Source organism: Polyodon spathula, chromosome 16, assembly GCF_017654505.1.
Source record: "Polyodon spathula isolate WHYD16114869_AA chromosome 16, ASM1765450v1, whole genome shotgun sequence".
NCBI classification, from domain to species: Eukaryota; Metazoa; Chordata; class Actinopteri; order Acipenseriformes; family Polyodontidae; genus Polyodon; species Polyodon spathula.
In genome coordinates this window covers 6,598,395-6,615,201 of record NC_054549.1, presented here as the reverse complement: position 1 = coordinate 6,615,201, position 16,807 = coordinate 6,598,395, and the positions used below count along the sequence as shown (strand labels likewise).

Below are 16,807 nucleotides of genomic sequence, written 5' to 3'. Positions count from 1 at the left end.
CTCTGATTTAATTTTCTACACCATTAGGTCAAACAATTACTGTAAATAAATGATTTGTGTTCCACAATTTTGTAAAGCTGTATTTGTAACTTTTGATAATTGGGCTTATTGCAAGGCAGAGGCTCCAGGTACTCAATAATCCTGCATGTGTTGCATGTTCATATGTGTTAGAAATAATCGTTTGGGTTATCTTGTTCATAGGCAAGCATCCTGGTACACATTTTACAATAAAATAACTTTAAAAGATTTTCACCCACAGTAGAGCAGGTTAAGTTAGTATAGGTCACAACAGCTTTGAAGCGTTGTCGCAGGGTCTCCTAAACCAGTCGCTTTTGATCATGAAATGAAGAAACTACTCTTGTCTAAGTACCCACAACAACTGACCGAAAAACATTTGATATACTGTATAGAGATCCATGCATATTTAAAAAGGTTGATCACTTGTGATGATGACACCAATACAAACAGAAATATTAACCTTCACATGCATGCAGACAAGCCAGATGCCGTAGACCGTCTAATTTGTGTGGTAGGAAAGAGCTAGCCCCTGTCTGCATCAACCACCCCCCTGAGTGGACCTCACCAACCTTCCCACTAAAATGAACCAGGGAGACCGGTCGTAAAATGGGTCCTGGCCATCACTGAAGATGTCCGATCCCTCTTCAGTGCCCGCGTCCGAGCCAGTGTCGTCCACAAAGGCCTCGTCGTCAAAGTCGTCCATTTCGTCCTGCTGCTCGTCGGCCAACTCAGTGATGTCCGAGTCGGCCGTGGAGAAGGTCGGAGACGGGGTGCGGTCCGCGAGCCGCTCGTTCACACAGCCGTGGAAAATAGGGGAGCTGGAGCGCATTCGGGGGGTGGGGGGTGGGGGAGAATCAAGACAGTTACAAAGGTGCACCACCATACACCAAAGCACGCACCGGGAAACAAAAAGCATGCCTTCAAGGAGGAAGCAGGGAGAGCGTCACATGGAGACTGAACAGCTCTGTAGAGGAACTTCAGCTTCAGCTTTTTTTAAACTATTCTAGCTGATCCTATGAAAAAACATGGTTGTACTTCTTGGTTTATATACTGCGATGTATATTTGTGTGTGTTGAACTAATAATCCGCAGTGCTAAACAGGATCTTGACTGCTCATTTATCTTGGCAATACACTACATATTCGCTCCCAGTGCAGCATGCATTAGGTCTGATATGGAAGTGCGGTGCAGGATAAATTAGATTCGCCGAAGTGAAAAGTCCGGAAAACTACCCATAGCAAAATAAAAAGGTAACCACTGGAATGTGTTATCTGGCAAAAAAATAACAGCTGGAATAACTTGCATGTCAAAGAGTTATTGATGTTTCCATAAGAAAACAATGAACAGCCTCACAATCCAGAAAGCACTGTGTCAGGTCTCTGAATCCCTAGGTTATAATGCCATGATGTTTGTTCAGCTGACGCATCAGTAAAGAATATGAACATCCTTTGTGATCTCTCACAACCCTGATTCACTAATGTACTGTAGGTGTTTGAAATCCCACATGGCGTCACTGTGCATTAATGCATTAATAAAAATGTCCCTGTGGTCAATATTACATGCAATTTGGTAATAACTTGCGTCCTGTGGTTCTGTTCGCTGCCGAGGATTGTCATGCTAGAGTGACTTCAGAGGTGACAGATTGATAATGCTCTAGCACTGAGGCATGAGCCCTGGCACAGGGAATTCAAAGCTTAAAAGTTGTCAAAGGACAGAATGATATTAAATGGGTTCTCCGGTGAAGCAAAATGCCTCAAGAACAGCTGAAGTAAAAGTGCTTTAAAAAACAAATGTACACTTACATCAAACATATGAAAGTTGTTACTGGGTGCAGTCATTTACGAGGGATACAATAAATTACATAGGGTAGGCTGGAGACAATTTCAGATTTCTTATATATATATATATATATATATATATATATATATATATATATATATATATATATATATATATATATATATATATATATATAATATGTACCACACACACACACACACACACACACACACACACACACACACACACACACAACAGGGTAACAACAAAAAATGGTTCCAGTTGTTTTGAAAACAAAAACAGTCAGAAAGCGAAATTACTTTTAATAATAATAAGGATAAGGAACCTGGTGGAAAAAAGCGAACTGAAACCTGCCAACTAACCCACCTTCCCACAAGCTTGAACCAGTGGAAGCGGTCGTAGAAGGGGTCGTTCCCGGTCAGCACGCTGTCATTGTCTTCATGAATGGAGGACGCCATTTCACCAGCTCGGTCATACATCTCACGCATCTGATCCAGCCTTTGCCTAAAGAGGATCACATACACAAATTGTTACTGAATACCACAATGTGAAGTACCAAAAACGTTAGAGCCGGAATGGAGAAACATTGGCCATATCCCCATTAAAACAGCAGTCTTTGAGCACGCACTTGAGTTTCTCCAGGGACCAGTAATGGGTGGCTCCGTTCTTGAGGTCCTGCACCTCCACGGCCACCACGGTCCTGGGGAAGGGGCGAGGGTCCCGGTCCTTCCCTGCCTCCGTGGGGAGCAGCTCGGGGGGCAGGGGGGAGTACAGCGTGTCTGTGAGCAGCACGAACTGGAACTGCACCTGCGGCACAAGCACATCGATAAAACACCCTTCTTATTATCACTATTCTTATTATCAGTCATGATGCACACAGGTCTACGAGAAGCCGCTGGCAGCAGAAATGTACCGGAGAGAGAGATCGCTGCTTACCCTCTTCTTCAGTTCCACGCTGATGGCATTGGCCTCTTTGAGGTACACAGCGTTGCCCCACAGCTGGTCTCGGAGCGAGGTGAACTGGTGATATTTCCACTTTCGGAATGCCCACTGCGCTGTCTCAAACTCATGCTGGGTCCAGGGTACTGAAGAAGTGCAAAAACATAAAACAGGCATCACAATAATTTCATGTCATAATGCAGAATGCAGCAGCTCTACAGAGGAGGTGTAACCTTAGTTAAAAGCACACGCAAGACTGTCAAAAGGACAGAAACGTACATGTATAATTCCATTGTAAAAGCTGCAGTTTACCATGTATTTTCAATGCTGATACACCTTTAATATGTTTCAGCATGATAAAATTTAGCATAAGGGTTTTCACCATGCTTTACCATACCGACAGTACCTGATTTCTCTTGCTTTCCTGCGGTTTACAATGCTGTTACAATTGTTTTAATGTACAAGTACTTTACTACACTTCCCTATGCTTTTACTGTAAACTTTTATAAGAGATGTACATGCATTATATATATATATATATATATATATATATATATATATATATATATATATATATATATATATATATATATATATATATATATATATATATATATTATATAATATATATATTAGAGATATATATAGCTAATACCTGAGAGAAGTTGTATAGCTAATACCTGATGAAGACATGCATGTGTTGAAACACGTCACGTTTTTGTTTTGTTCGAATCAAAATGTTTAAGTAAGAAGATTTTGCTGCACAACACAAGTGGTCAAGTCAAAGAATACAGAAGAGAATTCTTTGTACCTTTTTTTTGTTTTTTAAATAAAAAGCGTGGACGTGCATGAATGCCTTCATGATTATAAATAGTGTGGAACCCACCTTCCTCCTCTTCCTCCTCCTCCTCAGTGGTCTCAGCAGTCAGCGAGCGAGTCTCCACCTGCTTCTGCAGCTCCTGCAGCTTGCTCTCGTACACCTGTCAATGACAGAGGGGAGACATGTAGAAGACAGACGAAGAAGAAGAACAGATGGAGGGTTTCAGAGAAGAGGAAAGACAGTGCTGTTGGGAAAACAGGGATCGTTAAAAGGAAATACACTGTATTATGAACTATTATAAAAACACAGTTAACAAAACGTATTTGATTACATACGGTACAGAGCCATTACAAAAAGCATGTGGATTGCTGTGCAAGCCTGTATTTGAAAAACAGTCACTGCTAATGTAGAATGACCCTTGTGCTAAATTCTCCTGTTTTTAACCCGGTGATGCCCAAGTATTTTGGTATGGAGAAACAGCCCCTTCTCCAATGGTGTCCCTGTAAAGCAGTTGACGCTTTTACAGTACCTGTAGTTGTTGGCTACAAGTCCGTTCGAACCTTAATGTCCACCAGTTAGTGCCGTCAAGTTATGTTCCACTTTATTACCACCCTGTGAAATCTTGAGAACAATCGCCCCCACTTTCTGGAGCCGCTCTCATGCTGCATATTCTTGGCTGTGAAGCTCAAGATTCTCTGAATCACCATTATGATTGCCGGGGCCATGGACTCCTGGTTACACCAGCATTACACAGTCTATAACCTTGCACGGTCACCAAGACTACAGAGTTGCTCGGCAGAGAATCCAGTATCTGAAATCCTGAAGAAAGGATGAGACATATGTGACTTAAACGGACTGAATTAAAGCCGGTTGGATCACTCTCTTACCCACATGTAAGGTTTTGAGTCTCGTCTTGTCCACAGAAAAGGGGGGTGCATGAAATAGACTGACGTGGATCAGCTCTACCTACATTTCACATTACCTGCGGCACGTCCACCTGTTTGACCTGATCTAACCTGAAAGATAATGCGTTTTCCAACTGTTATACATGATTTCCTCAGGTAGTAACCTCAGGTTAAAACAGGACTGTAAATCGCAACTGCCGCTACGGTCAAAGGTTTTGCATCATTTATTCATGACAATTAAAATAAATAAATAAATAAATAAATAAATAAAAAATACATGCACATAATTTAGATCTTTTATTTAACATCATGTAATCAAATAAAAACTACAAAATTATATTGCAAAAGTCTACCAGAAGCCATAATAGAAGTAGGGTATTTCATGTTAGATTTAAGTATATGGAAAACTACATAGCAGTATGTAATTCAGCATGTTAACGAAGCAGGTGTCATTCATTCCTCTTGCCCCCACATTGTTCCCACTGTTTTTTATTTATATTATTATTTTTAACTAGATTAAAATCATATTTTTATAATGCAGCTTATCTATTCAACTTTATGAAGCAAAAGCTGTTAATTCTATGGGGTGCTTCAAAACTTGTGGCCATAGCTGTACACAGTAAGGTGGGTCTGGAGGCTTTGGGTAAAATAACTTTCCAGGTGTACATTGGAGGGCAGTGTGCAGAACATGGCTCTAGTGTTCTTGTAATGAACTGCAATGGTACGCAATACTGAACAGAAGTGAACAGTGTTAAAACCCAGAATTTACCAGCACCACGAGTGCTGAGATTAAACCATTCTCCATCAATACTATAATGTCTAGATCAGAGGTCTGAATTCCAGTCCTGGAGGGTCATTCCATCCCAGTTTTAACAGATGACATAATTACCTGCTTCAGGACCTGGTGGAGGTTAAGATGGCTCAATTCAACAATGAAAACATGGTTGGTACAAAGACCTGGGCTGGAAGAGATAACTGCTGGACCGCGTCACTTACTTCTTTTAGGACTTCTCGAAGCTGTGCACTCCAAATCCATCAGTTTTATTTTTGTCTCAATGGGTGAAAAAAAAACATTCTTTCTGGTTTGTTAACCAGTTTTTTTGTTGTTGTTGTTGTTGTAATGACAATTTGGAGTAAACAGCCTTTGAGAATCTAGCCAATGCTACAGCAAGTTACTGTAAAATTGGTAGTGCACTGTCACTTCAGAAAAGGGACAGCAAATGCCTTTAGTTCAGAAGATACTCACCAGCTGAACGGGTCTTAAGATATCCTTATAAGTATAAGGGGGACATAAGAAAAGGAGCGTCTGGGTATTTAAATAATTCGATTCACTGTACAAAGCAATGGCATGCTGTAAGACCCCCCCATTGTGAATGATACAGATGGAGGAGCAACACAAGCAGCTGAAAACTGGATCAAGCCCTTCTCTTTAACCACTGGACCACACAGCCTCCTAAACAGAAGGCTCAAGCAGAATCACAGCAATGAAGAATCTTTCCAACACTGCCTCACTGAGAGCACATGTGTTCCTAATGGATTGTCTCTGAACACTTTGTATATAAAGAGCTCGCAGGAAGGGAACGGAAACATACTATACAGTGGCAGTTCAAAGATGACGTTGGTAACAGGAAACATGTGCAAGCTGAAACAGAAAACAAAATGTGGATATTCGATCGTTTCAAAGGATGGGCTGTACAATACAAGCCATCACCTTTACTGTTATCAATGGAAGCCATTTATACACCTACTTGGCAAGACCCACTTATCTGAAATGAAACAAAAATGTAAGCTGCCACTGCAGTAACAGCTTGAAGGATGGTGACTGCTCTGGTGCAATGCAATTTCCTAGGACGAGTGTGACGCATTGATAAAATTAAAGTTAATTATCTAGACCATGCATTGGCTCACCCACAGTGCAGACAACTATGCACTGATTATTTGAAGGGGTTCAAGGCTTCATAGATTATAACAGTTGCATTTGTAAAGCTTTTTTTAACATCTTTTTCAATATATTTTGATTTGGTATTTTAAAATTTCCCTTGATGACTTTGCTGAAGCTGGCCTTTGTGTTTCACATTGATGACAACAAGGCCAGAAGCATGGTTTCTGGATAAAGACCATTATTATATTTTGAAATATAATTCAAACTTCAGTGCTGAAAATGCATTGCTCTTAATTGACATTAATAATAAGCAATATGCTGCAGAAATAAAAGGAACCCTACTTACAAGCTTTCATTTAAGTATGTTTTTATCTTTATTAAGTTTGAAATTTCTGCTTAGACTGGACTCAATTTTATCAAATGAAAATGCAGCACTTTCATTAAGAGTCCAAGCCTGACTTTGTGTGACCCACACAGGAGGCAGTGTAAAAGCACACTTGGATGGGACTCCACTCTGTTCTTCAGGGTGCTATTGAGAATGCTGTAGATGGTAACGGCATTCTCGCTTTGCCATGCTCGATTTTCAAAAATGGATTTTTCATAAAGGATAAAATGTCATTTTATTCATCGTGCCTGAAACGCCTCACAGGTTTGTCCTGTGAATACAAACCATCAATCTAGTTTAGCAGGACTGAATTGATAAACCAAGAACAGACAATGATACTGTACTGTACCAATAGCAAACCAGTCAAAACTCCCAGACACCGACTATCTCACTCAATGTGAATAATAAATCTACTGCCTTGTTCTGTATATCATGTGAGGGTTTAGAGTCATATCTACTTTCCAGTTAGCATATCCAATACAATTGTATTATCTGAAGTTATTGCAGCTTCAATATCTCAACAGATATGCAAAGGCATCTATAATAAAGGATTTTCATATTCCTGAACAGTTGTGAATATCAAACTATGTTTATTCATAACAGATTTTGATATCTCTATTTTAAAACAGTGGTGGCTAATACAGTGATCACACAGCAGATACACTGTGCTGCCTTCAAGCATGTGCCAAAATACATGCCAGTGTAAATAACGTTCTGTACTTCTGCTAGTTCCATTGAGATTGTCTCATAATGTTCCTTCATTCAATCACCAAAAGGAACGCTTGATGAAAGTGAACTACTAGACTCTGCTGTACTGCAGCCGAAATTGCTTTAATACTTTGCTTAATTACAGCCCAAACCAGGGACAGATTTAATAAATCTCCAGAATAAATAGCACTGGATGTTATTTATTAAAGATTTGAATTTTAACACGCAGTGCAATGAAGTGACCAAATGGTGAAATTTGCAGAATATATATATATTTCAGGTGAAAATATAGAAAGTGGTGAAATCAAATCAGATTTTATTTTGCACAACCTGAATCCTTTGTAGACGGTGATTAAAATAAATGAAACAGCTTTCAATAGTTCATTTAGAGATTCAGTGAAAATGGAAGTATAAAAAAACCCCAGAGCACAGAAGTTTTCATTCAGTACTTGGTAGTTTATTTCACTTGGTACTTGATAGAAAAGAACAAAGTTTGCGTTCCGACTCGCTTGAAAAACAGTCAAATCCTAGATATTACTGACATTAGCATGTGCCACAGATACACCAATCCACTTTCAATAGCACGGCAGCTGAGGTCAGATGAAAGCACTTCGTGTTTAATATATTTGAAGGCTTAGGTAACAAAAGTGAACAGAGGAACAAAAAATACCCTTTTTCCTCAAATATATATACTTAAAAGAACCATTAACATTGCCTATATGTTTCTGTGATAGCTTTTTTGTTACCATGTTTAGTTAAGATGTTAGCACCATTACATTTTTAAATCTAGCATTGCTTATTGTACAACTAGAAGATTACTAAAAAGACACATTTAGTAATACAAGGACAAAGAAAGAATAGGAAAAGGCCATGCAGCTTTGTGTCAGAATTGGCACTTATCGTTTCTGTGTTGTGAGGATATGTTGGCAAATTATTTTCCAAGCTTGAAGGCTGAAACGCACGAATGTGTACAAACCTCAAAAGAATTGGGCTTTGCAAAGATGTTGCATTTGGAAAGAGCATGTGATCGTTGATCTCCAGAAACGGCAGCTAGTGCAACGTCCTTTTCTGAATTCTTAGTTTAAAAAACAATAAAAAACACCAACATGCAATTCATCATGTTTAATTTTGTTGGCCGTTTTCGATCTCACCGAGTTCTTTCAACACTGCAGACCTACATGCAGGTAAAGATAACTATTACTGCAGGGAAACGTATAACCAGCCCTTGTCTTGGTATGCCTCCTATATCATTTCTATAGATTTCCCTATATAAAAGACTCTGAATCTCTTTAACCTATTATTGTAGAGCTGTCTTTTGGCAAAATTACTTTGTGCTGAAAAGAGTTACAATCAAAAACATGCTTTTTTTTTTTTTTTTTTAAAAGCTTTAATCTTATATAAAAACAGTATTGGCTTAGACATTTTCTTCCAAAAGAATTTCAAAAAGAGAAGGGACTCATATTATATGAAGCGGTATTGCAGATAAAAGCATACATATATTTTTTAAAAAGACATTTGTATTTAATGTACATAAAATGATTTTATGCATTTAAAAACCGTTGTAAACCTGTATCCTGCTATCATGGCAACCAGAAACAGGACTTCCTTTCCTGACCACTGATCTTTTTTTTTTTATAGATATCCTGTCGGATTTGCTACCAAAAGTAAAGCCAAATTTCTCGGAATCTGCCCACGACGCGAGAAAAACAACAAAAAACAAATGATTTCTGGGATGCACTGTAGTATACCATGATAGGAACGAAGCACTTTGAACCATTCCAGATTTTATTATGAACCTGTTACTTCTATAAATAAAATCTAATAAAAAAGTTTGCATGTGTGGTTTTTAATATCAGGAGATATTTTTGCTATGCTCACAACGAAAGATATAATATTCATATCCCAGCATTGTGCGCACTGTGAAAAAGGCAATACCTCTCAAGTCTTCCCAATTTGATAAAGAACTGCAAACTATGTGCAATCTGTGCAATGCACAGAGGAAAAAGTTATGTGATCTTTGCATAAATTAGCCACAAATGACCCATATTAAACACACGACTCATCCTCCTCTCTCTCAGAGATCAAAGAATTGAAAAGATCAGGTGTGTATAATGAAGCACAAAGTAAAATCCGCAACGACTCCAGCTTGTACACAATGGCACTTTTATTGCGCTCTCTAGCGTCACGATCTGGAGCAGTTTCAGAAAGGGTTATTCCGAACCTGACACATTTTAGCCATTTCCGATTAGATTTTGGTCAAGTCACACTTCAGAGATTTAACCAACCCCTAAATCAAATTTAGATCTCAAAAACAGGTGAAAGACTGTCCTTGTTATTGCAGATTTAAGAAAGAAAGAAAGAAAGAAAGAAAGCCTCTAATAGTGAGGTATCTACTATTCCGGCAGGAACTAAATGCAGAATTATGTTAATGTAGCACTGGAGATCAATTAAGCTCTCTCTGCTTCCCACACAACTACAGCACTTTCCTCTGACATTTTCAACACTTACAAATCAGGCAATCTGAGTATCTGGGATATACAAACAGACCTGAAACTGAACAGGCATGCAAATGGCAACCCTTTGTGATTTTAATCCAGGAACACAGCTATTATTCCATTTGGTTGTTCCACATGAGGACAGCTTTTCTAGGCACGTCTATAAACATTTAATTGTAGAAGGTCTGGATGATACTGGCATTACAGGAACCTGTCTGAACATAATAGCTACTTACAAATATACCCAGTGTAGTTAAACTGAAAGGGATGGAAAGCTATACTATACTTCTAAACAGATATAAATTGTGCTTTTCTTAATATATAATTACAATTTAGATCAACCAACCACACGCGCTGTTCAAGTGTAATAGATTAGTCATCACAGATGTAATAATTGGATCATTCAAACAATGTTGGGAGTCTCTTTCTTTTAATTGTTGTTTTCTTCAGAATGTTCTCTTTTTTTATATGTTTGAAAACAAGTTCAGCTAATTTTACACAGTCGTTTCCTGGGCTGCTTTGAGATTAGGTGCGGACAACTGTCTTCGCATTCGCGGAGGTGCTGTGAAATTATTATAATGATTAGGCCTATCGGTTTGGTTGTAGCGCTGAAAATTCCCATAGCTGCTGTCGCTGCAAGTGCTGTTGTAGTAGTTTGGCTGAGGATGCTGCTGCTGCTGCTGCTGGTGGTAGCGTGGCTGGTGAAACATGGGGTTCTGGGGCGCTTGCCATTCCTCTGGAGACTGCAAGGACTCAGCTGAGTTGGAGGCTTGGCGATGCAGCCCATGCTGTTGCTGCTGGCTGCTGTTGAAAGAGTTGCTCCGCCAGCGCCCTGGCTGCTGCTGGTTTTTGTAGCTGTGTCTGTGGCCTTGACTGTGGTCCTGACCCTTTACCTTTCCGTAGGGGAGTGCCCCATACTGTTGGGAGTTGTTTTGCCCGCATTCCTGATTCTTTGTTTCTGCCTCTCCACGCTCTTCCTGCACTGCTTCCTTGGGAACTTTCAACTCGATCACCTCTTGGTCCGTTATGATGATGTGTGTTCCTGGGCTCCAGGAGTTCCTGTGTTGGGGACTGCTCCTGAAGGGAAACCTGGGCTTGCGATCTTCAGGTGGGATGAAGCGGTGGGGGCCGCTCTGCCTGCGAAGCTGCTTAGTGATCTCCTGCTGCTGCAGGTTCTTCAGACGGACCTGCTCCTGTCTCATCCACCTCATTCGACCCCGCTTGAAGGACGGGTCATCGCCCATGAGCTGGGACACTCGCTCTTCCTTGTTACCCTCCTGATCTTCATTCAAATACTTTCTGCCGGTTCGGGCTTGAGAATCGTTTTTGCAAACATTTTTATTATTATTATGAGCAGACGACAGTTTCTCCTGGTGCTCCTGGGAGCCAATCAAAGGTAACACCTTTTCCATTTTGATCATTTTGTGCCTTAAAACGCGGATCTCTTCGTCCTTCATGTTGTTCTGCTTTTTCACGTCCTGCAGTATGTCCTCCAGCTTGTCGATGTGCACCTTGAGGTCGTCCACATCGGAGACGGCTTTCCCGTTTGTCATCACGTCCTCGATGCGCTCGTCTCCCACACCTACAGTGTCCCACACGTCCCTCGCCACCGCACGCCAGGAGTCACGCTCGTTAGGGTCTTTCTTTCCATACAGGGCACAGAGTTCTTTCATTTTGACAATAGACAGGGCTTCGATCTCCTGCCGAGTGTGTCGGAAATCGTTCAAGGCCACCTCGTAACAGATCTCCTTCACCGCCTGGATCTTGAGGTCTGAGATGGTTACCCACTTGGAGTCCTTGGTGATGCGTCTTCGTTGGGGGATCTGGTACATTTTGACAGGCTCTCTCTTTTTCCCACTGCTGGGTAGGCCACACTTTTTTACAATGGTTTGCAGCTTGCTGGGAGGCAGCTTTTCCCTCAAGGAGGTAATCAATCTCCAACTCTCTTCACAAGACCTCCTGTCTGAATCATCCCCACTATCAGAATCTCCGTCCTTTAAAAAAGAAACAAACCAAAAAGGTGCCCAAAAAAAAAAAAAAACAAAACAAAATTAAAATGGAAACTTAAGAAGAAAATAATCAGAATATGCAAAACAAGAACCAATAAATGAAGCATGGGTTAGGAGGACAACATTTAATTTAATTTTTTGGTTTAAAAATCTAGAATTAAAAAAAAAAATTGTCCCTCGAAAAAAAGAACCCCCATACCACATTTATGGATAACAGTCTCTCTATTTTGCACACTTGTGAAAAATTAAAATACATGAATCTCAAATCAATAATGAAAAATGTAAAAGGTTCCGTCTTTCTTAATCTTATTTGCACTGTTGACATTTTTTAAAGCTGCATCCCAGGCATGCTACCAAAACATGCAAAAACATGGTTGCCGTTTCTGCAATCCCCATTTGAAGTCCATGGCAGAGATGAGGCAGAGTGGTGTGGTTCAGACTCTTCTAGTGTTATAAGGATGTTAGTAACACAAGTGCATTCTACGCCTGCTTAGAACCTGTTTAGAACAGGGGGAAAGGTGTGTCTGGATCTGTGTTAAGAAGCTGTGTTAGAGTTGTTAAAGTGACAGTTACTCTTGAGGTAATGCAGTTTCTCATGTTAAAAGAAGAGGAAGCAGAAATCCAAGGCGGTGATTAGAAACTTCTAATAAAGAGGTGGGTAATGACCAACTTCAGGAGGTCATATGATATCAAAAGCAAGTTCATCATACCGTATTCAGAAACAGTCAAAAAGGTGTAAGCTAGCCATAGCTTTCCTTCGTGCAGTTTCAGACTGATAACACTGTCATAATCTGTGTTAAATCAATCTCACCTAAACTACATTGTTTCTAATATTGTTCCATCTTGAAAACTACAAAGGGATCTTGAGAAAACAATGCATTGCTCATATAACCAACTGCACTGAAGTTTTAAAATAAATACATGAAGACAAGATGGAGTTTAAAAAGTTACTTGGTATGAAATATCAGTGACCTTTACTGCTCTCTCTCTCTCTCGTTGTTTCCATTCCCTTTAAATCAGTTTCCGTTTAGTACACCCTGGGGACATTTTAAAACTCTGAAGTTTTACGCAATCCAGTGGAGTCAAGAGAGCTCTTAAAATCATGTTGAAGCTCTAAGGACATCAGGTACACCAGCAACTATTGACTTGCCCCCCCCTGCAACACTCTGCCCCTAGTGGTTATAAGAAATATATGTTGCACAAAATGCAACACTGAGTGCAGGGTGGAGGTCAATCCTTTCCAATTCCTTTTCAAAATCAATGATCAATTCCTAATTCTTTCTTAATCCGTCCCAGCACATAAACTGGTCAAAATTGACATGAGTAGTATTCCTTTCGATAGAATTGGGAATTGATATTAAAAATCGAAAAACAGGAACTGACCCCAACCCTGATAGTGTGTTGCAGGGGGACATTTTAACGGTTACACTCCTGTAGCAGCACATGATTCTGAGAGCTCAATTTGATGTCCCTGGAGTGCTTTAAACTTCTGAATGTGATGAATGAAACTAACTCAAACTGAATCTAAACAGGTTGAACGCAACAGTTAATTTAACTCTGGTATTTCCAACCCATACCAAGTTTCTCTTTAAAAATCCATTTTAAGCAAACAAACTATGCAGAACAGCTCGGTTGCTTTTAGTTAACCTATACTAGCTGGATTCTGCCTAAATGGAGGTTATTAATGCAAAAAAAACCACAAGAAAACATGCTGTCATAGCACAAAGATTGCTACCAAAACCAAACCATGCAAAATTAAACCCAGCAGTTTTTTAAAAGTCATTTAAAGAGTGTATACTGTTGCACTCCCATTGAAGACTCATTTTCTCAATTTAGCTGTTAAGAAATCAGGATCTGGTTTCAAAAGACCTAACCATTTATAGAAGGCAGATTCCAAATACTGAGCTGTGTGTGCATTCAATCTACAGCATATTTTTACTGTCATTGTAACACATTTACAAAACTTTAGCTGCCATTTAGCAAGGTTCTGCCAAAAGAGACAATGACGAAATGGACTAAAAATGGAAATAGCTTAGAGAATTTGAATTGTTTTACAGCCAAACCGCACTGTAATCTGCAAGGTCAGAGAATACGGAGAGATTTTTTTCCCCCTCCTACAATGTCAGTGAAGAATTCCATGCAAGAGGAGAGGTATCAAACATGCACTTATAATAAGTAGTTTGAAAATGATCCAATACAAAAAAGTTCAAGAGCCCTGGAGCAAGGTCGCAGTGAAGAAGTACACTGTCCAGGCATCAACAACACACCTGCTTACAACTTTAAACCCCCCCCCCCCCCCCCCCCCCCCCCACCCCCCCCCCCCCCCCCCCCCCCCCCCCCCCACCCCCCCTCCCCCCCCCCCCCCCCCCCCCCCCCCCCCCCCCCCCCCCCCCCCCCCCCCCCCCCCCCCCCCCCCCTCCCCCCCCCCCCCCCCCCCCCCCCCCCCCCCCCCCCCCCCCCCCCCCCCCCCCCCCCCCCCCCCTCCCCCCCCCCCCCCCCCCCCCCCCCCCCCCACCCCCCCCCCCCCCCCCCACCCCCCCCCCCCCCCCCCCCCCCCCCCCCCCCCCCCCCCCCCCCCCCCCCCCCCCCCCACCCCCCCCCCCCCCCCCCCCCCCCCCCCCCCCCCCCCCCCCCCCCCCCCCCCCCTCCCCCCCCCCACCATAATTATGTTCTTTTGCCGGTGTGGTGCGGTCCTCCCCCAAACAGGTTCTAATTTAAAAGACAAGATAATAAGAGATAACATGTACATGCACTAATGGCTTAATCCTATACATTAGAATGGCTTTTAGTTGGATTTAAAGAGCTGTCGCTCCAGCAAGTTAGCACCATTTGCTAAAAAATAAAATGTGCAAACAGGAGTCTTTGAAATGCTATTAGGGGGGTACTATTATGAAGCAACACACAAAGGCAACTTTAAATTGAAGAACAATAAATGAACAACTCCTACCTGCAACTAAGGCCTGAATTCAAAGTTTATCTCAATGCCATATCTACACTTCATAATGGCTGTGCGTTGCCATCACTTTGAATTAATCCAGGCCTTAGTTGTTTCTTGCTACTAATACACTTCAACATCTTTGCTTCAAAATATAACTTATTTTTTTTATTTTCTTATTTCTGCATTTGAAACATAACAATCTTGATTTCTTGCATAAAACAAATGGGTGCCTTGGAGCAAAAACTCAGTAAATCCCGTCTTCAACCGCAGAGTTCTTAGGGTTAACCAGAAGTTTGACTTACCAGTCTCTGCTGTTCCAGAAGCTGATCTGCTTCTTCCTTCTCCTTTTTGTACAAGATTTCCATCTCTGTAAGCCTGAGAAGAAAATAAATATTAATTTCACATTTCTGTAGTAGTCCTGACACAGCCCTATTGCTGTGAAACGGTTCTGCGCATTTCCAAAACTCATTTGCTTCAACCTTCAAACTTTCTGCGAGTGACATGTTAAGCAGCCTGAACGAACAGATGTTGATGAAAGACACTTTGGTTGAATTCACTCTCTGCAGTCATATAAATAATACATAACTTGCAGAGACAATAAATGAACTGCAGATCTGGGAGCATCTTAAAAATGACACACACAAAATGAGGAGAGCACCAGTATCTTACTGGTTTCAAACAAAAGGAACCCCGAATCATTGCCTTTTGAACAGCTCACAAAATCAGCATAAAATATTATTTTTTATTTGGTACTTAAAATAAAATGTGTTCCTAGGGCTGGTGAGACCCTGTATACGGCACTGTTACCTTTTCTCCATCTCCTGCTTCATATCAATGCCCTGCTTCTCCAGCAGCTCCCTCTGAGCAAAGGTCCAGTCCACTGGTTCAGAGGGGGTCTCTGCGGATGGAGTCTTCTCCCTCTCAGCGCGGGCCTGCTCGGGGTGGTTGAAACGGAACACATGGTTCTTTCCCATGATGATACGGTTGCCTGAGAGAGAAAGTGACACAGAGGACTGGGCAAGACAGTATGGCATGACCCCGAACGCTCAGACTCAGGTGGGTATCCAATCCAACTCAACTGTCCCCCACAGACAACTGACACAGCAGGTACAAAATATGGGAAGCTCCTGACAAAAACAACAGTGCAGACAGAGATCTATCACCCACACAGGCCCTAGTCAGGTAACTGCATCTCGTATACTGTGCAACATTAAATGTCTGCTGGCAAGAAATATTCACTAATATAGTAAAAATCCACAAAATTAACAGAATTACTCAATTCAGTTTATATACTATATGCATAGTTTACATGCACCAACATCTGCTGTTGTAAATATGTCCATAGTGAGACATCTGCAAAATGATGTTGCTGCAGATTATTTCCTGTTTTCCAGCACTGTCACCGAGTTTTGAGACCAACTCATTGGTGAAAGGCTAGCATATCGATAACCGCCCCAGGGTGAAACAGATTTTTATTCTGGAGCGTCAAATTTTTTCAAATGGTAAACCGGGTTCATTTTTCTGGAAGAGTACCTGAGCGCAGCTGCACGGAAGCGCCGACTCGTTTCCCATTAACGTATGTCTCCGACCCTTCACACGGTTCCAGCAGGACGATAACTGGAGGAGTGAAAACAGACCGCTGTCAAACACTTCAGTTCTAGTTCTAGAAATAAGACGGTACACTACTTGATTTCTTCCTGGTTTATCCCCTCCCCACTAGCAAATGCATCCTACAGATTGACATCTGACACCGAAAAATAATTCTTATAAAACATCTGAATCAATGCTCCTTGCATTTACATTTAGAATACGTCTCACTCAAGTAAATCTGTGTTCTTCAGTAGCACTGCTATCCCTGGTTACAGTGGCACGGCAATGCTCCGGTGCTGTGGAAGCTGCCAATACATAT

The 16,807-nt window shown here is 41.2% G+C and overlaps 1 protein-coding gene across 1 annotated transcript in view; it reads right to left on the bottom strand.

Annotated features, from left to right (window-relative positions):
• The window catches only part of LOC121328909 (kinesin-like protein KIF1B), an 83,910-nt gene that overhangs the window by 24,902 nt on the left and 42,201 nt on the right, over positions 1 to 16,807 (bottom strand). Inside the window, exons 19-26 of the mRNA XM_041274053.1 lie at positions 16,432 to 16,515; positions 15,706 to 15,886; positions 15,201 to 15,273; positions 3,643 to 3,736; positions 2,754 to 2,902; positions 2,446 to 2,624; positions 2,184 to 2,321; positions 588 to 836 (exon numbers count right to left, since the gene is read on the bottom strand). Of these exons, the coding sequence (XP_041129987.1) occupies positions 588 to 836; positions 2,184 to 2,321; positions 2,446 to 2,624; positions 2,754 to 2,902; positions 3,643 to 3,736; positions 15,201 to 15,273; positions 15,706 to 15,886; positions 16,432 to 16,515 (1,147 nt within the window). The remainder of the gene's footprint in view (positions 1 to 587; positions 837 to 2,183; positions 2,322 to 2,445; positions 2,625 to 2,753; positions 2,903 to 3,642; positions 3,737 to 15,200; positions 15,274 to 15,705; positions 15,887 to 16,431; positions 16,516 to 16,807) is intronic.